The sequence below is a fragment of the Microtus ochrogaster genome (assembly GCF_000317375.1).
Source record: "Microtus ochrogaster isolate Prairie Vole_2 chromosome 14 unlocalized genomic scaffold, MicOch1.0 chr14_random_1, whole genome shotgun sequence".
NCBI lineage: Eukaryota > Metazoa > Chordata > Mammalia > Rodentia > Cricetidae > Microtus > Microtus ochrogaster.
In genome coordinates this window covers 34,159,741-34,183,332 of record NW_004949096.1, presented here as the reverse complement: position 1 = coordinate 34,183,332, position 23,592 = coordinate 34,159,741, and the positions used below count along the sequence as shown (strand labels likewise).

At 47.8% G+C, this 23,592-nt stretch overlaps 1 protein-coding gene across 1 annotated transcript in view; it reads left to right on the top strand.

The window, feature by feature from the left end:
* Positions 1–3,880: 3,880 nt before the first annotated feature.
* The window catches only part of Shc4 (SHC adaptor protein 4), a 95,774-nt gene continuing 76,062 nt past the window's right edge, over positions 3,881–23,592 (top strand). Inside the window, exon 1 of the mRNA XM_005364400.2 lies at positions 3,881–5,230. Coding sequence (XP_005364457.1) covers positions 4,646–5,230 — 585 coding nt within the window. The 5' untranslated portion in view covers positions 3,881–4,645. The remainder of the gene's footprint in view (positions 5,231–23,592) is intronic.

Below are 23,592 nucleotides of genomic sequence, written 5' to 3'. Positions count from 1 at the left end.
TGTTGGCATTAAGAATAAAACAAAACAGAAAACCCATCATAAATTTAGCAGTTTAACCAACACGAATGTCTGTTTTCTGTAGGTTGAGCAGTCCGTTTCCTGTCCGCTATTGGCTCCCGTATTTCATGTACAGCATTCATTCGCCTCATCCCAAGGTCCTCAAAGATTCCCTGCTCATTACCCGACCGAGAAAGTCCAGAGTCTCATCTAATTCACCCGCACGGTCGCCCCAGATCTCATCAAGCCATCCAAATTAGGAATGGCTGAGAAGGAGACACCCTGGGACGAAGTACTCACTCTTCGTGGACCTGAGATAGTGAGGAAAAAAAAATGGTCTGTTCTTAAAATAGAACAGAAGAGTAGGCATGGGTGAAGAGCTAGAGAAGCCCCGGCTTGGAGGAGGAGGAAAGTTAAAAGCAAAAGGCATCACTGTGGTCGAAACAGTTTTGTGAACACGGCCTGGCAAACCCAGGTTCAAAGGTCTGGGAACAGTCATAGGAGGTTCATGTGTCTGTCCTCTGTGTCTTTTTGTGTGTCGTAAGGTAGGTAGATGGTAGCCTCGGAGTTGAGGTATTGATAACCCACCATCTTCGTGGAGCCTTTCGTGGAAGCTACAGGTTTCAAAATTCAGCGGCGGTAGGGACACTTTTGAAAAGCTACTAACGCGTCTGTTCGGGAGAAAGGAGATACAGATTCGGTGGTGGTGTAAAGCCAATATCTTGTACAAACTGATGTTGGGACAGACAGCAACCATCCTATGATAGGTTTCAATGTGGGGACAGGAGGACGGTGAAATAGCAGCTTCATAGTGTGTCGTGTTGGTGGCCAGGACAAAATGCAGCCTTTGTGAGGGCATCGTTTCCAGAATACTGACAGCAGTGATGGGGGCAGGCGCAGGAGGGAAGTGGTCACCTTAGGATCTGCTCTGTAAGAGCCTGCTACACACTATTGTCATGCAGATGTCCCCTGACAGAAAAGAAAATAGAACAGCTTCCTGAACAACCCGCCCCTGGTTCTCTAACTCCAGGTTAATGGCTTTTCCTCCCCTCCCCTCTAGTGGTAGTAAGGATTGAACCCATGGTCTCACACGCTAGGCAAGCACCTATTCCTGTCTCCTTTTAAGTTATTGGGTTATTAACTTTGAACTCATGCTAGTCCAGGCTAACCTTAAGCTTGTATCCTCCTAACCCCTGAGAGCTGGGATCACAGCCTGGTTCTGCCAAGCCCACCCAAGACTTCTACATCAAATGGCCAAATGCAGTGTGTGGATTGTGGTCTGATCATCGGGGTTTCTTAAAACCTCCAGTCTGACGTTCTCTCTCTTCTAAGAAGTCCTTGGTGGGCTACATACACTTGCTTTTCTCCAGGCAGTTTTGCAGACTAGCGATAGGAAAAAAGTCGGCGGCAGAGCAGTTACTTTCTGGCTGGTCTCAGACAGCGGACTCAGGCTTCTCTACCATTCTAGAACCTGTAAGAAGAAACCCCCACTTCTTCCCCCCTCAAGTGTTTTCCAAAGCTCTGGGGAGTAATGAGATGCCTGTGGTCTCAACAAAGGCCAGAAACTAGATGGGGCTTTCTGGTCTTCAGGAGGCAGTGGATACAGCAGGCATCCTGATAGGATCTTTACTCAACAGCCAGGGCCAGGCTGCAGAACTTGCTTTCCTTCACGTCTGCGCATGCGTAAAACGGTGCAGCCATGGTCAGTAGCTAGTACTCCCAGGCATACCAGTGGGTGGGCGCTGAGCGGCAGCAGCCCCAGTGAACGTTACTTAGTGTTGTATTTGTTCCTGTTTTTAGTGGGAGATGATGTATTGGCCCTCTTGCCCGCCTAGCCCGCCTACTTACCTGCAAAGGAGCCCGCTCCCTTGACCAGCCTTCCCTGGGGCTGCTGGACCGCTTTTCCGGGACTGCAGGTCAAGGTTTTCCAGGCTCCCGGGACAAAGAAGTGGCTCCCAGCGGTTATGCTTGTGTTCTTATCTGTTTGTCCCCACATAGCTTTGCCTGCAGCTTCCAGAATGCCTTATTATGTTGATCTGGTCAGCACTACTCGGAGCTGGGTGAGAGGGGCCTCCCGGATCACTCCGGCCTACAGGCAGGACAGCCTCACCAGGCCTTAGTAGAAGTCAGCAATGTCACCACTTTTCCCTGGACCCATATGAGCACTGGGAATTGTTTCTTGAGACAGTATTCCTTTCTTGGTGTCCCCTACTTTGTGGTACTTTTTCTTTTTGATTGCCTAAAATGACATACTATACTCCAACAGGTAGGAACACTGCTTCAGTGAGGACACCCTGATTTCAATGGCCTTTCATCTGCTTGTTTATTTTGAAGATTTATTTTATTATTTTTAAGTAGGTGTGTGTGTGTGTGTGCTCGTGCATGCGTGTGTGTAAACGTGTGTGTGTGCGTGTATGTGTGTGTGTGTGCAGGTGGCCATGGAGTCCAGAAGACAGCATCCCTGCAGTTGAGGTACTCTGAGTTCACTGACACATCCCAACTCCTCCCAGAGAGCGGTGCATGTTCTTAACTGCCGAGCTATAGCTCTCCAGGCCCCCCAGGGGCCTTTTAAACACGCCACCACGTTCTTAGGGAAGCAGATACTCCTGGAGCATTGTGCCAAGACTTTACAGGGTTTAGAGTTATTTCATAAGCTCCCTCATGCTATTCGGTGGCTGCTTGGCATAGACAAGGCCATTACCACTCACAGAGGGCAAGGGATTTTCTCAAGGCAGTGTGATGTTGCTGTGGTATAGGATAAGTAAGGGAGGTATGGGCGGTGAGGAGGAGAAAGCAAAGGTGAACCAGAGGAAGGGAGAGCAGTCGGAAGATTATTTCAGTCTTGCCCCCATCCTGTCTCCCCAGGTCCTGGGCAGTGAGTTCTGATTTAGCAATGCCACCTTTGCCAGCTGTGGAAGTGCGAGAAGAAGGATCGAAAAGAAGGCGCATGAAGTTACAGAGGACCTTCCCAGAGAAAAACACACACTAACGAAGTTGGTAGACAGGATGTTGAAAAGCCACCCTGAGCCTAAGTGCGAAGGAAGCTGAGGTGAGGGGGCGTTCCTCCCCGACACCTGCACCCAGCTCATTCAAGACCATGTTTGGACGCCCCCGGAGTCCAGGCCCAGTCCTGAGTACTCAGGGGCTGAAGCAGCAGCCTGTGGTCAGTGGGAAGATGAGGTGGCCCTCTTCCCAGACTCTCTTGGCTGCTGCCTTGGTATTTGAATTTATGAATAGTCTCAGGTACTAGAGCCAAGGCTCACAGAGAAATGCAACCTCAGCTGCCTCCTCCCGGAGAATCTCGCCCCACCCCCACCCCAGGGTTTCAGCCGGTCTCTCTTCTCAGCTCCTGAATGAACCTGCATTTCTCCTGCCCAGCTGGGGCTCCGGCTTCCTGTGCGCTCAGCCTTCACTGTCGTCTTCCCGGGGCATTTGATGGGCTCAGGAAATTACACCACACGGAAGATGAAGCGGCAATCAATTAAAAAAAAAAAAAGAATTACGTTTCTAAGAAAAATTAATCTAGGCTTAGCACAAGTGTTGTTTGTGTACCATATGCCCTAATGTCCGTGGTACTATATATCTAATTTCTAGCTCTTTTCTCGCCCCTCCCCATCCCAAGACAAAAGGAAATCGATTTTTAATCTTCTGCTTTCCCAGCATACTGACGATCCAGGAGCAAAGATTGCTTTTACTTTTAACCCATTCTTCCGACACCACCCTCCCTCCTCTCCGCCAGGCTACGCTTCTCCCGGCTACTAGTTTAGTATATTGGCTGTGCATGACTCATGAAGCTGCAGTCTGATTGGACGAAAACCAAGCAGCACCCCCGCCACCCCACCCCAACCGGTCAGTCAATTACAGCTATTCTCGGCTCCATTCACAGATTTATTAGCTCTCACACAACGAGGGAAATTCATTCGGCAAAGTTCATTCATAAAAATTTCAACAGCCTGCGTATCATCCGCTCTGCTCAGCGTTCTGCTGTGCACAGGCTCCTGAAGGAGACTGCAGGGAGGGTTCGGGAGGGAAGGACACCCCGAGAAGGGGTGGGCCGGCCGGGATTGGACCCGAGCTGCACCGAGGATGCCCGGACCTCAAGCAGGAGGAACAATGCGGACCAGCGCCCGTCGCTAGGACTCCTGGCTGGTGGCCCAGAACCAAGATCCTCCGAGAGAGGGCAGCCGTCATAACCCCAGCCCATACAGAAGGGCCTTTGACTCTTATGTGCTTTTTTTATTTTTCCCTTTGAAATGAGCAATCACGGAACAAATAAAGGGTTAATGGGCCAGTCGCTGCCCCGCCCCGTGGGAGCTGGAGGGAGCAGGTTTGAAAGTTCCTGTGCGCAGCGGGAAGGGGGGTAAATATTTCTGCTAAGGCTAGAGGCGTGGTGGCACTGCTGCCCCAGCCTGGGGACTCCGGGGAGAGGACCGCCTCACCCCCTCCCCAACTCCCCGGGCCTTTGCCAGGGCCGGGAAGAGACTGCAATCAGAACCGAGGAGGCATCTTCCTGGCCTGTTATCCTTGAGAAGTCAGGGACCCGGGCGGGTGACCGCCGGAGCAGAAGTGAAAGGTGGCTGTGCTTGAGGGTCTAGCGGACAGTGAAGCAGTTTAGGCTTCGGTGGCCCGTCTCAGCCCTTCCAAGGCTATGCGAGAACGCAGCCAGGACAGCCAGGCAGGACTCGCTCTGTATGTAGGATTCTTTGGGCACCTGGGGATGCTTCACAGGGCCAAGTACAGCCGCTTTCGGAACGAGTCCATCACGTCTTTGGATGAAGCGAGTCCAGGAGGCTCGGTTGGAAACAAGGGCTCGTCGCCGCCTCCCTACCCAGCCCTGGCCCCTCACCTGCCGGCTGAAGATGCCACTGTGCCCACCCAGGAGAGTCCCACCGCGCTGTGCACTTTGATCCCCCGTATGGCAAGCATGAAGCTGGCCAACCCAGTCACTTTTCTGAGTCTGAAAACCTTTTGCCTGGGTACCAAAGAGGTACCCCGGCTGAAGCTTCAAGAGAGCCAGGATCAGGCTCCAAGCAGTCCAGCTTCCCCAGAGACCAGTCTAAACAGGACTGGGCCTGCTCCTACACCGCATCCGGACCAGGTGGGACCCAGGGCCACCACTTTGCCTCCTGATGCTTGCCCACTGCCTGGCCCTGGACAACCAACCCCTAGGAGCAGGCAGGACAGGCACTCTCTGCAGCACCTGTTGGGGTCCGGTCTGCACTACTGTGTGAGGGTAAGTCCGAAAGGTCTACTCCCTGAGCACGGGCAGGAAGGTGCTTGGCTCTCTGCAGGGGCTTCATCTTACCTGGCTGGGTTCTAGGCTACAAGAAGATATACCTACCATTGTATCTACAGAAATGAGAATCGTCCTTACAGATGTGCTACAGGGATCTGGCAGGTACCAGAGTCAGACCCTCTTTGCTCCTCGGGTATGAGGGACTGCTAACAGATAGGCAGACATAGCTTCTCACAGAGACAGACAAGATGGCAACTTAAGGTCTTCTCTGGTCCAGCGTCAAAGATGTCTCGTGGGATTCATAGTTGAAACCTAATAGGCTATTCTGACTATTATACTTGAGGTGAATACAGTAGAGGTTTCCATGCTAAGATAGAGGAAGGTGTCAAGGGCCTTGTCTCGGTTTAAATTTTCTGAATCTGACATTTAACAAGCACTTCTGAAAACCTAGCAAAGCCCCGAGTGTTGTAGCAGAGGCCAGCCTTAGTTGCCTGCATAGGACCGTGGGAGCAAGAACAGATGCCTGGGACCAGTGGGAACGCATGCTGTTCTTCATGGAGGGTAGAGATGAATTAAGATGAAGAGCGACTTCCAGAGTTTAATCTTGGATAACACTCAGGGTGCCAGAGACAGAAACAGAGGGAATTAGGAGAGGGGATTCCTAAGTTTGCTTTCGACGTGTCAGATTACAACAGTGATATCTAGGGGTGCTGGTATACAGCTGACATCTAGGGGTGCTGGTATACAGCTGATATCTAGGGGTGCTGGTATACAGCTGATATCTAGGGGTGCTGGTATACAGCTGATATCTAGGGGTGCTGGCATACAGCTGATATCTAGGGGTGCTGGCATACAGGTAAACTGTCTCCTCGGCTCAGCATTGAGCTTAAAAAGTCAGAACTGAAGGTAGAAACTGAAGCGTGAGTAACTGTGTTGCAAACTGAGCACATGGATCTCAAGGAAGGCTTAGTGATGGGTACTGGGAGGACTGCAAGGAGGACGGGCTCTGGGGACAGCTTGGTACAGCCCCCAAGGAAGATAAGCCCAGCTCCTGCCCTCTCCGGGGTGCAGCACACCCTGGCCAGGCTAGCATGTTTGAGGAAAGCCCACAGGTGCTTTGTACTTGTCAAGCTGTTGGGTGCCAGCCCTTTGTGGTTTGGAGTGATTCCCAAACCTGTGATCTTGGCACCTGCCCATTGCTTCAGATTCCTATCTGCCCCCCCTTTCCTCCTGTCCTGCACCCCCTGCTGGCTCCCCACACCCACAGACCTGTATAATTTTAAGTGTGACGAGTTGCTGGGTGATGCCCATTTTCCCCAGGAGGTCCCCTTCCCAGGGTCTCTGGGTTTTTAATGAGGAGACCAGCGGTCTTCTCACAGTGGTAATCACTTACCGCAGGAGAAGTGCTGACCCCGTGACCCAGATGCACGTCACAATATTGTACCAATAAATATACAAAGCCTAAAATATATTAATGTGTATACATCCTAACTCAGAAAACAAAAGGATTCTATTTGTTGTGTTATCAGTTAAAATGTCTCTGAGGAAACGGAATTCCGAAGGAGGAATTTTTCAAGTCAGAAAGAGAATGAGGTCGGGATTCATGTCTCCTATTTATGATTCTTAGCTTTGTTCCCCACAGGGCCCCACCCGGGCTGGCCTTCTGTTCCTCACAACTCTATTGGGATGTGAACCAATTTTTAAAAATGAAGCACCAACCTCTTAATTTTCAGTGAAAATTATTGCATCAATGAGACGTACCATGATTGCTATACTCTTGTGTATGGGCTCAATATGAAGATGTGAATAAAAGCTTGTTTGGAGTGTTAGATTCAGGTCAAGGGGTCAAGAGACATCCTGGATGGCGAGTAGACATGCTGCCAGTGAGGACTTAGGTACAAATTTTGTAAGTAAAAGGAGCCGCCACGTTCTGCTTCCTTATCCACAAATGTGAGCACTCTTCTCTGCTCCCAGTCACTCATACGTCTGACTTACACATATGGTGAACCAATCCCATTTCAGGAACTGCTGTAGAAACTGGACATTGACAAATAGACAAACTCTAAGCATCATAATGGGTCCCGTCCCTGTGGAGCTTTTGATGAATAGACAGGTCGGTGTCCTGGTGTCCTGTTTCAAATGTTAGTGATGCCGTGGAGAGTACGGGAACAGGGTCAACAGGAAGGCAGTCCCTTGGGTGGAGATGCTGTATCCTGGGTATGAATCAGCATTGTGATGGCATCTTCATTCACTGCAACAGAGACTCCGTTTTTCCATCTACCCTAAGTTAGAGTTGGCTTTGGGTTAAACAACCTTTAAACAAGTTTTCTTCTCATGATCTTAATGTAGAATTAGTAATGCTATCAAAAATTTTTCTTTGACTCTTAAGAGTCTATTTGGGGTGTGGGGGTTCGTGACAGGGTTTCTCTGTGTAACAGCCTTGACTATCCTTGAACTTACTTTGTAGACCAGGCTGGCCTTGAACTCACAGAGATCCACCTGCTTCTCCCTCCCAAGTGCAAGAGCCTATTTTTAAGGAACTTTGGTTCAGCTCAGATTTTGATTCTTTTGGAAGGCTCTCAGGGAAGGTGGGCTAATGACCCAGTCTTTGTGAGCTACCAAACCAGGCTGTAGTCTGGGTAAAGTATTTGGAGTAGGTGAAGTTCTTTACATAGTGTCAAATGGTGACTTTTGTCTTCAAGACCGTCTTTCTCCTCTGAGGTCTTCCCAAGGCATTCTAGCCATCGGCAGACACTCCTGTTGGTCTCTGAGGTGCCCCGCACCATCTGCACTGAGTGTGAGGGCCAAAAAGAGCGAGCCCTGAGTTCTTGAGCATCTCTTGCACCAGCATCTAATGACTCCAGGCATCTGTTTCCCTTCTCTATCCTTTAAAATATTAGCTTTATTCCTCCCCCTCCCAACCCTAACATAATTCAAAGACTAAGGCAGAAAGAGGCTCCTTGGAGATGTCCCCTAGTGGTCCTAGCTACTATCCTCTGCAGAAGACTGTTTTCTCTAAATCAGCCTAGACAGTTATGATGCCTGCATACCATAGCTAGTGAGTAGCAGATGGAGGTCCCATCCTGTTTGCCTTACTCTCCCCCCCTTCTCTTCCCATTAGCAACCTCCCCCTGACGTATTACCTAGAAATGTATTGATGGAGCAAAGTAGACCGCAGGCCACACTGTGCAGGAAAGCTTTCTCCCAGGGTCAGTGCATGCACCTGGCCGGGCTGTGCATCTGCGTGACCCTCGACTCCTGCACTTTGCCTAGCCTCTCTCAACCTCAACCATTGCCCCAGACTGGAATTGCACCCAGATTGCACCCAGGGCTCCGGTGCCACAACCTGGGTGGTTTATGCAACAGAACTTTACTCCAGTTAAGGAGTCAAGAAGCTTCAAATGAAACCTTAGACGGGCCAGCTCTCTGTCCAGGCTCTGGGAGAGGAATCCTTCCTGCCTCTTGCAGTTTTCAGTGAGTGCCAACAGTTCTTGGTGTTTGGGGGCGACAGGCACACCCCTCTCTTCTCAGCCACTGTATTCACCCCGCAGTCTGCATGGTGTTCATGGCCAAATCCTTGCCTTCGGGAACAGGAGTAGCGGGATTAAGGCCTGCTCCGATTGGGAGGACCTGCTCCAATTGGGAGGACCTGCTCCGATTGGGAGGACTCCTCTTCATTACCCATCTGCTCACATGGGCCTTCTTGTGTTCAGCAGCTGTACATGAATTGAGGGGTTTCTTCCTTACCTTTGGAAATATCACAGCCTGCTCCTTCCCCAGGGATGTCCCCTGTCAAAGAATGTGTTTGATTCGTGAGCCGATAAGCTACCACTCTGAATCCTGTTTGTCTGAACTGGATATAGTCCACAATACTACATGTGAACTTACAGTTCCTTCTTCGTGGGGGAGCCCAGAACTGCGGGTTACAACAAGGCTAGTGCTCCCATCTCCCAGCACCAGCACCCAGTGGCTCTGGGTCTCCTTCCTCCTTAGAAGACTGAGCTAAAGCAGTGACTGACACTGACTGACTGTATGACCTTGGGTGGGTCACTTAGCCCTCCGGGTTTCATTTGCCTGTTTAAAACCAGAAGTTGGAATGAAATGCTATAAGAATTATCCAATGTTGAAATATTTTATAGAGAAAAGGGGCTGACTCAATTCACCCCCTTGGAGGCTGCAAGTTCAGAACTGGACAGGTTTATCAGGTGAAGGTCCCTTGACGGCATCACAGCCTTGACGGCATCACATTGGGGCAGATGGCCTCTTGGTGAGACGCGGCGAGAGCGAGGCTATTGGAGAGAAAAGCCAGACGGACTCAGGGTCCAGACTTCCTCTTTTATAGCAGGCCACCTTTGTGGGAACTGACGAGGGTGCCACGGGAGCTTTCCAAGGGAAGGCACCCAAAGACCAAATTCTCTCTCCCCTCCTCCTGCCACCTCCCGACAGTACCACACTAAGACCAAGCTTCACTACCTGAACCTCTGGGGACATATTCAAACCATACCCAAACCTTAGCACATCCCAGAGAACGTAGGCTTTGCCCTTTTCACTCTTGTTTAAGGAGCGGTTTGCGGGTGACATGTGCCCATGCTGGAGCAGAGGGACACAGTGTGCTGTGATCCGATGTTCCCTGACTATGGCTTCTTCCACTCAATACCACGCTACAAGAATGAGCCCACTGTGGTTCTCAGCACACGGGCTAGCAGGTGGCCTGCATCTTACACGTCTTCCACACTCCCTCCGCCCAGCTCCACTCACTCCCATTGACCGTCTATACCCGGAGGTGGCTAGGTTTGCACATCTGCCTGCAGCGTGGCTGTCTGAAGACATTCCCAACCCCTTTGTCTTTCCTTCGCCATTTTTTAACCTGATAGACAAACTGAGATGCCTTTTTGAGTGAACATAATGGGGTTTCTTTCTTTTACGCAGTGGGACAAAGAGTGCTTGGGGACAGAACTGAGGGAGGGACCTTTCCTCCTCCGTGGGAAGAGCCTTTGCTGTCTTGAAAATGTGGCAGTATCCTGGAACAGGCTGTCCACATTCGACAAAGAGCTCCTGTGTCAGCGGTTACTCTGTACATCAGATGTTTGGGAGCAATAGAAATTTTAAAACAAATTTTGCTTAAACTTGATAAGATTTCTTGTGTGGTTAGGGACAGGTGAAAATGGGGGAAAATGCAAAAGCTTTGTACAAAACTTGTCTCATCATGGGGAGGGGTGGACATTCAGAGGTATACTTTGGGGCTAGGTGTGTGTGGGGTGTGTGTGTTTGTGGTGTAGGGTATGTGTGTATGTGTGGGGGTGTCTGTTTGTGTGTGTGACTAAATTTGACCTTGGTACCTCACCATGTCCCTTCCCTTATCCCTGTGTAAACCTTCACCCTAGTTTCTGCTGTTCTGCTGTGACTTCTCTAAGAATGACCTGGTATCCATTCGCTGGTCTGCTTTGAACCCTTGGAGCAATAGAGCAAAAACCTCTGCCCTGTCGAGATACTTGCTTATCTTATAAACTTTTCATTGTGATATTTCCAAAAGTCTTCCAAGGAGCTCCCACATCTGTTAAAAACATCTTGATTTCTAACCTACATCCTGGACCAGAACATATGAGGCAGAGACCCGGGAACCTGCATTTTGCTAAGCCTGCTCCGTGACTCCTATGCACATAAAAATGGAAAATGTTGACGCCGGCGAGTGCCGTGGTTCACAGCCAGGGATGATTTTACTTTCCTCTCAGGCCATTTGGCAATACCTGGAGATATTTTAAGATAAAACCGAGAGGGAAGGAGTCCTTTTGGCCTAAGTGTTTTGATGCAGCCAAACATCGCTCAGTACACAGACAGCTCCCACAAGGAGCCTGGTGCGGGCGGCCTGCCCGGCCAATAGAGCTGAGTCACTCGGAGAAAGCAAATATGCCTGGCTGTCGGTCAGGAGCTAATGACAGAAGGAATAACCTAGAGATTCCTAGGAGCTGCAGCCTGAGCTGCGTCTCAAATCCTTTCTCCTTTCTTCTCCCCTAAACCCACACATTTTCTGAAATGCATACTCCCTATTCTACTTCCTTTCCAGCGGAACCCCCACCCCTCAGGTGTCAAACACATATAAGCAGCAAGAGCGAATACGCCCACATTAGCAGCCGATTCTACTGTAACAGGCACACTCCAGGGTAGCCGGCATTTAGGGGCTAGGTTGGTATGTGTGGCGGTCTGATTAAGAATGGCCCACAAAGGCTCTACAGATGCGACCTTGTTGGAGTGGGTGTGGCCTTGGTAAGTCTTTGCCAAGCCCAGGCTCTCTTGCTCTCTGCCTGTGGACCAGGATGTACCCGGCTATCGCTCCAGTGCCAGGAGTGCTGCCAGACTCCCACAATGCTCCCACCGTGGCAATAACGGACTAACCCTGAGTTGCCTTGGTCACAGTATCTCTTGAAAGCCATAGCACAGTGATGAAGACAGTATGACGGGTCATGTCCTTCCATTATTAGCACCGACATTTTAATAGGTCAGCACATCCAGAGCTTTAACAACTGATTTCCAGGCCCCAAACCTACTCTGAGGCTGGAGATTCCCTCTAGTTAAGAAGAAGACATGACTTAAAGAAGACATGACCTTGAAGACTCATGTGTTACGAGGATGACGTTAGACATTGGACTTTTCGCCAGGCGATGGTGGTGCACGCCTTTTAACCCAAGCACTCGGGAGGCAGAGAGAAACGGATCTCTGTGAGCTTGAGGCCAGCCTGGTCTATACGAGTTAGTTCCAAGACATCCAGGGTTGTAACACAGAGAAACCCTGTCTTGAAAAACAAAAACAACAGCAACAAAAAAAAGAAGAAGAAAAAGAAAGAAAAAGAAGATATTAGACTTTCTCCTCAGCAACTTAGTCAGGGTTACTATTGCTGTGATGAAACACCATGACCAAAACAAACTGGGGAGGAAAGGGTTTATTTGACTTACACTTCCACAATGCTTGTGTGTGTGTGTGTGTGTGTGTGTGTGTGTGTGTGTGTGTGTGTGTGTTGGGAGAGAAACAGGTTGATTTCTCAGGCTAGTTAGTTGGTCAGCTGCCCTAACCAATCAGGCAGTTTTAGATTCGTTGAGAAAAGTTGTCTTAAAAAACAAGGCAGAGAAGAACAGAGGAGGACACTGGACCTTGACCTTGGATGTCACAGGCTGACATGCACACCTGCATATGTACCACGTGTCCCTAACCCACTCCTCTGTTGCTGGCCACCTAGTTTAGTTCCATGCTGCTCTGTTCTGCGTCACAGTGAGCGGGTGTGCAAGTGTCTCTGTGGTGTGTTGATTTGCAACAGTGGCGTACCTGGATCACATGCGAAACCTAATTTCAGTTTCCAGAGGTGTCTCCGTGCTGACTTGAGTAGAAACGGGATGAATTTCCAATCCCAAGGGCAATGTGTGGATAGCTTCTCTTCTGCCCACACCTTCATCCCCATTTGTTGCTTTCTTTGTGACTTCCATTCTGACTGGAGGGAGATTCACTCTAAACGCAGATTCTGGTGAGGCTGAATATTTCTGAGCCCTTTGGGTCTCATCTTTTGAGACCCATTTCATTAGCTCCTTTAGTATTGAGTTATTTGTATTCTTGCTTAGCTTTCTTAGTTTTTGCTGTAGTCTGTATACGAGCCTCCGGTGACATTTGTAAGCAGTAAAGGATTTCTTTCATTCTGTGTGCTGTTGACTGTTTCCTTTGCGGAGCAGAAGCGTTTCTGCTTCACGGGGTCCCATTTGTCAGGTGTCAGCGTTATTTCCTGACTGACTGCAGGCCTGTTCAGGAAGGCCTTTACCATGCCTAAATCTTGGAGTGTGTTTCTGTCGGGGAGATCCAGAGTTTGGGCTCTTGAGTGAATGTCTTTGACCTGTTTGGAGTTGATTTTGTATGGAGTGGGAGATATGGATTTAGTCTCATCATTGTACACATATGTTCCCAGATTTCACACCCTTAGGCCGAAGACGCTGTCTTTTCTCCAGTGTATGTTTTTAGCATCTTTGTCAAAAATCAGGAGCCTGTAACTGTGTGGGCTTATGTCTCCTTCTTCTAGTCCATGGATGTCCACGCCTGCTTTTGTGTTGTTACTAAGTTCTTTTTATTCCAATGGTTCTGCAGACACCTTAAAATCAGCTGTGGCAACACCTCCAGCAACACACTTTTTGCTCAGAATTGCTTTGGTTATTCTAAAAACTTTTTTTTTCCTGTGAAGAGTGGTTTTGAAATTGTCATGAAGGGAGGCTACTGGTGTTACTAGTAATTCTATACCCCGCCACTTTGCTGGAAGTGTTTATTAGATCTAAGAGTTTTCTGGTGGAATCTTTATGATTTCTAACAGAATCATACCTGCAGAAAAGGAACTGGACAGACCCTGGAGTGGAGGAAGATACCAGTGAAAGACATGGGGACCCCAGCAGGAGAAGAAGCATCAAGGGGGAGGTCCTGTTTCAGACAAGTTGAGCTGGGTGTGGCAGAGTCATCCAGCTGGGGGGGGGGGCGATAATCAGCGGCAGGCTGAAGTACGGAAAACATCTGCCTTGTAGATCAGGGGTCAGTCAGACCCGACGACTGTTCCATTAAATGGAGTGTCTGTAAGTGATTTCAAAGAGTGGTAAAGACTGGAGAGCCTCTTACTGCTGCACAGCAGAAGCCCTTGAGACCGGAAAAGAAAACGTTACATATGTAATTTGGACACATAGGTGACTTATGTAAGCACGCACTTGTGCTGTGAAGCCGAGGCCCTTTATTTGAATGCCACACGCATGATTCATATTCCTTTCCGTTCACTCTGAGTGAATTCTGCCCACAGCACCCCATCTGCATTGCCCTTCTTCCTGGCTCTGAAGCGAAAGGGCCCATGCAGACATCTTCACAGCAGATGAGGGCAGAGCCCACTTCGTGTTTTATTGGAGTTTTGAACAGTGTTAGCTACGTCCAACTTAACATTATTTTTTAAAAGCAACTTACCACCATGAAGTAGTTTTTTACCAAGCTTTTGACCTATTTTCATAGACTTAAAAAAAAAAAGCCAACAATCACACCTTACCACTGTGTGTAATGTCTGTGTAGATTAGATATAGCGATTGCTAAATGAAGATGCGGCGGCACAAACACAGAAGACTCCCAGTGACCCCACAGTTCACAGCCGAAGACATCAGTCTAGTGACACATTTCTGCGTGGGTATAGCCCACCCTGCTCGATGCAAGAGGTTGGTCAAGGCAAACCCAGACAAGGAGCTTTATTGTAGCATGGCATGTTAGAAGTTCTGCCACGTGATTTGTTGACGTGGTTCACAAGACACCTGCAGCTTTCGTCGTGATGTGTGTTGTTCCACAGCTCTGATCCACGGCTCACTGAGGGCCTGCCACTTTATTTAGGAGCTGTCAGTTCGCTTCGCACTTACTGCTTTTACCAAACTGTGAGCCAAGAGTCGATGCCTTGATGGTTGTTTTTCTCAGAGGTAGCTTTGCATCTCCTGGGATGCACTGAATAACTCCAAGCGTTTTGTAAACATTAACCAACTTTGGATAAAGTGTATTAAGAAGGAGTGATTTGTTCTTAACAGTTTTTGTCATTTAGAGGAAATACTTTTCTCAGGGAGTGTCAGCAATTAATAATACCATGTAGTGAAGAAGAAGTCTTCCCCAGAGACAAGTACTTTAATGGTTATCCAAACCCAAATGGTCAGCCCTAAAGTATATATTCAGATGAGAAACACTAAAAAAAAAAAAAAAACAAACAAAAAAACAAAAAAAAAAACGCTCTTTAGCAAAAACCAATTTGTGTTTCTTTATGTGCTTTACCCCATCATACGGATAGAATATCTTTGACTCCAACACTCCAGCCATTGGCATAGACCTTGGGCTCCTAAGGAAGGAGATGTTGTCTCATTGGCTAGCAAAAGAAGGGCGACAATGACACTACTTTTTAGGTTTGGGTTTGCTTGTTTGTCTTCTAAGCTTTTTGCTGTTGTGTTTCCCTGAAATGTCAAAGGTGGCTGGGGAGGGAGCTGTGTTCTCTGCCAGGCTAAGGCCAGTAGGAGCTGTGGGCCTGAAACCTGCAGTCAAATCAGGGAAAGGCCCTACTTCAGACAACAGCAATTAAAACCCTTCAACTTGCCCTTTAAGAACCATCAAGTGTCTAGTGAGAAAGGTCTTGAGTGAACTCTCTGACAAAGGAGGACCAAGGGGGCCAGAACTCCCCGCTACCACCTGTAGAGAACAGATTAAGAGGCTCTGGTCATTTGGGTGAAGACATTATGAGAGTTATGGATTTCACCAATACAGAGTTCCCTCATTTGCTCGGTTAGAAAACTGTTCAAGGTGGAGGGTCGGGGTCACAAGGTTGCCATGAAGTTGTCAGCTTAGGCTCCTTCCACTTTTCTGTGTGGCCATCCATGATTCCATTCTTGGGTTCTCTCAAGGTTGCAACATTGCTGCGGGAGCGCCCACTGCCACATTTGTTTTCTAGATGGGAAAGAAGGATGAAAACAAAATGCTGCACCTTCTGGCTGTGCTAGCCACCTTCTAAGCAATTCCCCTTCAAGTCCTACCTACTGACATCCTCTTACATTTGTCCATGGTTTTGAGAGAGGAATCTGGCAAGCGGGTGTTTTAAAACTGGGTACATCTGAGGGTACACTGGAATACATACATTTCTTATATGGAATTCAAAAATGTTGAATATAAGGTTGGGAGTTTGGCTCAGTGGTGGGGGGCTCGCCTGGCTGGAGGGCATAAAGCCCTAGGTTCCATCTGCTGGAGCACTCCTGCATGTCTATGCATGTAGCCTTGCTCGTGTGCACGCATGCACGCAGGCACACACACACTGAAAACACAGAAACGAAGAGCAGAACAGCAGTTACCAGGATGTGGAGGTACAAAGACAGGGAGAGGTCAGAGGATACAGACTTTCAGGTCGTCATGATGCCTAGGTCTAAATGGCGAACATTCAACACGGGGCTAGAGTTAGTAATTTCATATTGGATACAGAAAATTTGCTAAGGGGGTAGACTTCAGATGCTCTCACCAGACATACAGAAAGACTGCCCACAAGGGTCATCTGTTAGTCGGGCTGCATTGGTGGCCGTCTCCGATGCTCAGTGGGAGGATCCGAGGACTTTCAACATAGGATACTTCAGAAGAATGTTAAAGGAAATGATTCAGTGGGCAAGCCATCACTGGGGGCCATAGGAATGCCTGGCTTACACCTAGTATGCTACCACCTCCTCCTCATGATTCTCATTTTCTGCACACAATACCCATCGTCAGTGGTTGTAGCTACAGGCTTGGGCTGTAGGTGACGGGGAAGGAGGGAAACTGCCTGACTTCCGTGGGAATCAAGTTTGAGGTGAACTCTTCATCCCGTATGACTCCCTGAGCTCTCTAGGGCCCCAGAGTTGTACTGGGGTATTCCTTTCATGTTAGCTACTCTTTTCACGGCTGTGAAAAAATGCCCGACGTAAGTGACTAAGAGAAGAGAAACTCATTTGGGATCATCATTGAAAAGGGAGTGTGGTCCGGCCGTGGTGGCAGGAAGGCAGGGTGGAAGGACATGAAGCAACAGGTCAACTCACCTCGTGTCCCAGGTTAGGAAGCAGATAGGTTCAGATCACTTCCTCCTTCTGCCTTTTGCCTTGAGTCCTGGACTCCAGCCCCTGGAATGCTGTCGCCTGAATTGCAGTGGGCGCCCTCACAGCTAAGCCTCTTGGCAAACATGCTCATAGCCAGATGCAGAGGCGCCATGCTCACAGACAGTGCAGAGGTGTGTGTCTCCTGGAGGATTCTGAATCTAAACAACTTGTCACTGATGACCCAACCACCTCACACCTGTGCTATTGACTGCTTATGCTGGATTGCATTCCTACAAAGTTGTTACTCTGTGTTCATACAAAGTTGTTACTCTGTGTCACGGTCAGTAATGCCAATGACCCACCTCACACTAAGGAACTTTAAGAGAGATAAGAAAGGCAGAGCCTGGTGTCTGGAGGCAGGTGGGTCTCTGTGAGTTCAAGGCCAGCCTGGTCTACCCAGGAAGTTCCAGGCCAGTTGTGGCTATGTAGTGATTCTATCTCAAAAAAGGACAGTTAAAACCAAAACACAAAACAAAAACTCCTAAACACACAACCAAACAAAAGGAGACAGAGAACTTTCTTGTACCCTTTTTTCTCCTCAGCTAAAAAATGCTGGGTTTTTTTTTTCTCTCTCTCTAAGGAGTACAAGTCATAAAACATACAATTGAATCTAAGGTCCTATTTGAGATTCATTCTGAAGGTACTGATCTAATAATAGAGGGCATTATTTAAGTCTGAATCACAATTGTAGACCTGTCGGGAACTTCCTGTCTGACAAGTGAACAACTTGACAAACTGCCATGCTCAGTTAGAGCCTGCTGATGGTGACCTTGTTCCGGTCACTTTCTGCTTTAGGAGCAAAGAATTTATGACTCCAAGTGGGTTTTTGCTTATTTGTTTTAAATCACTTTTTAAAAAAATTTCTTTGTGAGCGTTACTAAACCCTAGCATGCATGTGAAGGTTAGGGAAGGATCAGCCCTCTCCGTGTCTGCCATGTGGGTCCTTCAGGAGACTGAGCTCAACTGGCTTCGTAAGCCTTTCTCTGCTGAGCCATCTCAGGCCCCATACTGTCTATTTTTTTAAATCCTCACCAGCAAGATTGCCCTTGCTGAAATGCCATCACAGCGAGCCTTCGGTCTGATCCTGAAGCACCAACTGTGGCTGTTGAAGGCCTGGGTCCTGCCGCCACATATCACACGGCTTCTGGACTTCACACAAAGGCTCCATCACGGTCCCTCCTAAGAAGATGTAAGAGTCCCTGAAAGCTGCCCAGACATACAGAAAGGGCAGATGTTCTTCGCACTCCAGAAGCTGTTTGATTCAGGCACTAGGCTGAAACCAACTCATTATTAAGAAGGATTGACGTGAATTAATCCTTGTGAGCTTTGAGACTATTTCCACTCTAGCCTCCCCCCCTCACCCCGAGACTGTGAATCTGCCATGGTCTCCCCTCTTTCCCTCAGCTGTCAACTGAGCTGCGCACACTCAAGTCTTTACCGCCCTTCAAATCGCTCTTCCCCTCAGCTTCTTTTCTCTAATACAGACTCCTACAAACCAAAACAAAACTGTGAGCTTGTCTCTGCCTCCCCTTCACCTAGGTGCACCAGGATTATTTTGTTGATGAGAAGTAGAGACGTTGGAAGGGATGATCTCTGAGAGCCCTCCAAGCTTGGGCTTGCCTTCAGCCTGCCACCAGAACCAGACTCCATTACAGGACTGTTGTGGATCAACAGTGAGAGTTGATCGCACTGTAATACTCAGAGACTGTTAATAAAGTTAACCTTGAATCAGGGGGTGGAGTCAATGACTAGCTGATCAGAATTAGCCATAGAGATTTTGGAGGACTCAGGGTATGATAGAACAGGGAGGAATAGCAAGGGGCTTAGAAGGCCTTCATTGTTTTTTTTTTCTTTTCTTTTCTTTTTTCTTTTTTTTTCTTTCTTTTTTTTTGATCTGGGAAGTGTGGAAAGAAAGGGTCAGCTGGTCGTTCCTTCACTGCTTTCTTGATCTATCAAGTTTTTTACCTCAACATCTGACTCCCAAGTTTTTTTTATTGATAATAGAACAATTTAGATAAACACTTCACAGAACTCTGTGTAAAAGAAACACAGTAACAGATGATGAACACTTGGGATGCATCTCTGCAAAGGTGTGTTGGCTTACCGTTTGTTCTTTCAGAGATATCACCTAAACTGGAGACTGATGGATGCCATTTGGCACTTCAGCTGTAGGCCTGCTAGCGTGAGGCGTTGTCTCAGCATTATGAGGCTGGCCATCTGTGTAGCGCTTTTATGATTGAACTTGGAAAGAAAGTGTGTGCGTCTTTGAACTCATGGAGCATGGTGCAAGTAAAGCCACCGTTGTCCTAAGGCTCTACCAGAGACACCACATTTCGTTAAGAACCAGCAATAGATAGCAAATAATTTGACTTTTTTTCTGGTTGTCCCTTTTCAGTGACACTTACCTAAGTGGCAGTCACAGTTTTTTTGTTGTTGGGATTTTGTTGTTGTTTTTTAAAAATTTTTTATGATTTATTTATCTTTATGTGCATTGGTGTGAAGGTGTCATATCCCCTGGAACTGGATTTTCAGACAGTTGTGAACTGTCTATGTGGGTGCTGGGAATTGAACCTGGGTCCTCTGAAAGAGCAATCAGTGCTCTTAACCGCTGAGCCATTTCTCCAGCCCTGGGATTTTGTTGTTTTTTGTTAGCTTGTTTACTTTTTGAGACAGAGTCTCTGTGTAAACTAGGCTGGCCTGGAACTCAGGCAGATCTGCCTGCCTTTCTCGCTCTCTCTTTTTTAAATAATTATTTATTATGTATACAATATTCTGTCTGTGTGTATGTGTACAGTCCAGAAGAGGACACCAGACCTCATTATAGATGGTTGTGAGCCACCATGTGGTTGCTGGGAATTGAATTCAGGACCTTTGGAAGAGCAGGCAATGCTCTTAACCACTGAGCCATCTCTCCAGCCAATGCCTTTGTCTCTTGAGTGCTGGGATTAAAAGCATACACCACCATGCCTGGTGTAGCAACAGTGTAATTGAGCTGTATCTACCGCCAGTTGAGGCTTCATTTTTTTTTTTTTTTACTGAGTGCAGGGTTCAATACAACTGAATAGTCTGAAGGCTCTAGAAGGTCAAGGGTACAGACACTCTGGGCAGCAAAGGAAACGGAAGAGGCTACTGACATCCCTAATGCCCTATGTCTGAGCAAACACTAGCAGATGTGAGCACACAGGATTTTTGTTTTTAAAGATTTATTTATTATGTATACAGTGTTCTGCCTGCAGGCCAGAAGAGGCCGCCAGATCTCATTACAGATGGTTGTGAGCCACCATGTGTTTGCTGGGAATTGAACTCAGGACCTCTGGCAGAGCAGCCAGTGCTTTTAACCTCTGAGCCATCTCTCCAGTCCCTTGGGATTTTTTTTATTATTCAATGCAAACACATACCAAAGTGTGTGTTCTCAAGACTGACTCAGATTTGTGAATGGAGAACATCGTTAATTTCTTTTTTAAAAAAAAAAATTGAGAAATAGAACAGAATTATTCTATTTATAGAAATAGAATTGAGAAATAATGTCATAAAAAAGATGTTCCACTTTAAGTAGATTATGGGTTGTCAGGTGAGATCATACAGATACATCATTACTAGGTTATATTACATCCCAACTTAGTTAAACAGGCATACAAAATATGATTGGTAGGTCATTCATTAAGCCATTGGAATGACTGACAGAGTTATAGTGTTGCCTTGGCTTCAAAAGCAACAATAATGAAGCCATGGCCAAGAAGAAGAAACAAACAAACAAACAAAATCCATGGTGGACGGACTGGATCACTAGGGCAACAGTCACGCCATTTCTTTGTCTACTCCCTTTAGCATCCTTATTGACACCTGCCTCCGGGCCTGCCTCTTTGCATCTCTTATAAGGGGCTGCACAAGATGCCAGTCCTTTGCACGTGGGTCTTGCGAGCTTAGACTCCCGGTAGCAGGCCTGCGAATCACAGTAGTATCTGGAGATCGTGGTCTGGCTTTTTGCCGAGCCTTTCAGAGCCGAGGCCATCCAGCAGGCCTCTCCTGGGGAACAGATTAACTTCTGTGACTCGCTGCTTTTCCTTCTCATTTATGATTCATGACCCAGGCTGTATTTTTAGCTTTTATTTATTTGGGTCTAAGAAGTGAGTTGGAAGGAAATGCGCAGTTTGGAATCTCACGGAAGAACAAGGAGAAAGTGGTACCACGTTGGAGAGAGGGTTGGCAGTTTGGGAATAATAGTCAAACACAACATTCAGCAAATATCCAGAAAGCCCAACGGGGTTTCCACACTGGGCTAGGTGCTGAAACTGGAAGACTTCAGAAGACTCAGCTTCCATACTAAGTATCAAACGGTTCATTAGCCAGCTTCTTTGTTTATTAACTAATAAAAGCAACACATATACAGAAGGACCTCCCACACCAGTTCATCATGAATATATTGTTGTGGTTTTTTTGTTTTGTTTTGTTTTTGAGGCAGAGTTTCTCTGTGTAGCCCTGGCTGTCCTGGAACTCACTCTCTAGACCAGGTTGGCCTTGAACCCAAAGATCCACCTGCCTCTGCCTCCTGAGAGCTGGGATTAAAGGTATGCACCCCATGTCCAGTTTGGAAAGGAATGTATTATCATCCCGTTGATCCCCCCTCCACATCTCCAGACTTTAGTCTCACTGCTTGGAGTTGGGGAGCACCCTTTGTACTTGCCTGCACCCACTGCTTGGAAACCCCTCTTCCAACCTTACAGGCTTGCCTTTCCTGACTCTCCCCTATCCCCTTTCCTGAGAAATCTTCCCTGGCTCCCTGAAGCTCCTCCTACTACACAGTCCCACAGCTCTGCAATCTGCTCTTGTCATGTCCCTACAGAAAGCTCGCTCGCTCTCTCTCTCTCTCTCTCTCTCTCTCTCTCTCTCTCTCTCTCTTCTTTTTGGTTTTTCGAGACAGGGTTTCTCTGTGGCTTTCGAGCCTGTTCTGGAACTAGCTCTGTAGACCAGGCTGGTCTCGAACTCACAGAGATCCGCCTGCCTCCCGAGTGCTGGGATTAAAGGCGTGCGCCACCACTGCCCAGCCAGAAAGCTCTCTTGATTGACGTCCCTTCAGAGTAGCTGAGGCTTTTTCATCAGCTCTCCAAGCTAAGCAGATGGAAGAGAAGGTGCCCAAGAATAACACTGTCACCCAGCACAGAGACCTCCCCACGGGCCAAACATATGGTTTGCAAAATTGGACAGCTAGTAAGTACATGCAAAGCTCAGACCAAACCCTAACTTGTTTTGACTCTATGATATTCTCACTTCTTTTTTATGTTGACCCTCACGGGGCCAGTCAGCTTGTTCTGTGTCAACAGGTCAGTGTGGGTCTCCGTGTCTTCCTCGTGCTTTGTATCCACAGTGCATTGTCTGAGGCTCTGTTCTGTATGATTCTCATTCAGCCACCTGGGCTGACAGTAACTTCCGAATTGTAAGAGGAAAAAAAAAAAGATAGGTCGCTTTTGTGTGACGTCATCGACCAAATGCGGAGCTACGTCCGACTTCAAAAAGGCTAACAGAGGAATCCATATGCAGGGAAGGGAACGCTGGAAATGCTTTAGGACTGGCACTAATGACTCCCACATACACACACAGAAGAAAGCAGCAGAGGAAGCGGAGGAGTGGAAATAAAAGAAGGGCGCGATGTTCAGAGGAATGAGGGTCTTCGGGGACGAGGCAGGGCCTGCCTCGCTCACCACAGGCCTCTGATTTATCAACTGTGGGCATCAATTATTCAGCCGTCCCCCCCCCCCACACCCTTAAATTAGCACTTTTATAGCTGGTCCTCCTCTGAATGTATTAATTCTTTGACACATGGGGATTCCCCTGCCTCCATCAGGAGAGAGTCAGGAGAAAGCAGCCAACTGACACCACAAAGTGAACCTAAGTGGGGCAGGCCTTGCGAGCCAGACTCTCCATTCACGCTTGCATTATGAGCCACCAGTCCCAGAAGGCTGAAGACTTTCTCCTGGAACAAGAGACTAGCATTCATGGTCCCTTTGGATTAGGCCTTTACACGTTGATAAAAATCTCTCAACAGCTGCTTAGAAGGCTTGAGCACAATGCCACAAAGACTTGCTTAAAGGTATTGGTTGCAACTTTTGAATTTTAATCGCAAAATTAAAGCCACTGAATACAGAATACAAGGCTCGGGGACTCTCTACTAACACGACAATGAGACTTTTTGTCAGAGAGAATTTACCTTTGTCCACTCCGATTCCTGCTTTCTTGGAACACAAAGGATGATTGCTATGAGGTGGAATGGAAGACTAATTTTACCATCGTAGGTGGCTGAATTCATATTCTGCTGCTGTGGTTACTGGGTTGTTAGAATCGGGGCCTGAGTCCCAGCAGTGCTATCAACCTGGCTTCAGCTTGTCCTCACCTGGGCAGCTGAAAAGATGAAGCAATAGGGAAAAACAGAGCAAGCAGACATGTTTAGTCTGGCCACATTGGTAAGAGATATGAATAAGGAGGTCCCGGGGTCCCCCAAGTTCATCTTCAGAGTCCAGACGTTAGGTTTATGGGTAGATGGAAGGCAAGAAGTATGCACAAGCAAGCAGACCCAGGCAAGGGGTGCCCTTCCCCACCACCGATCACTGGCTTCGTGCTGGTCCTTTCTTGTCAAGTGGTCTGAGAATGTGTCAGAACTGTGGTAATCTCTTCCTGGAAGACAAGTGTTTTTTCTGGCTGGCACCAGTACGTGCAGTAGGATCAAAA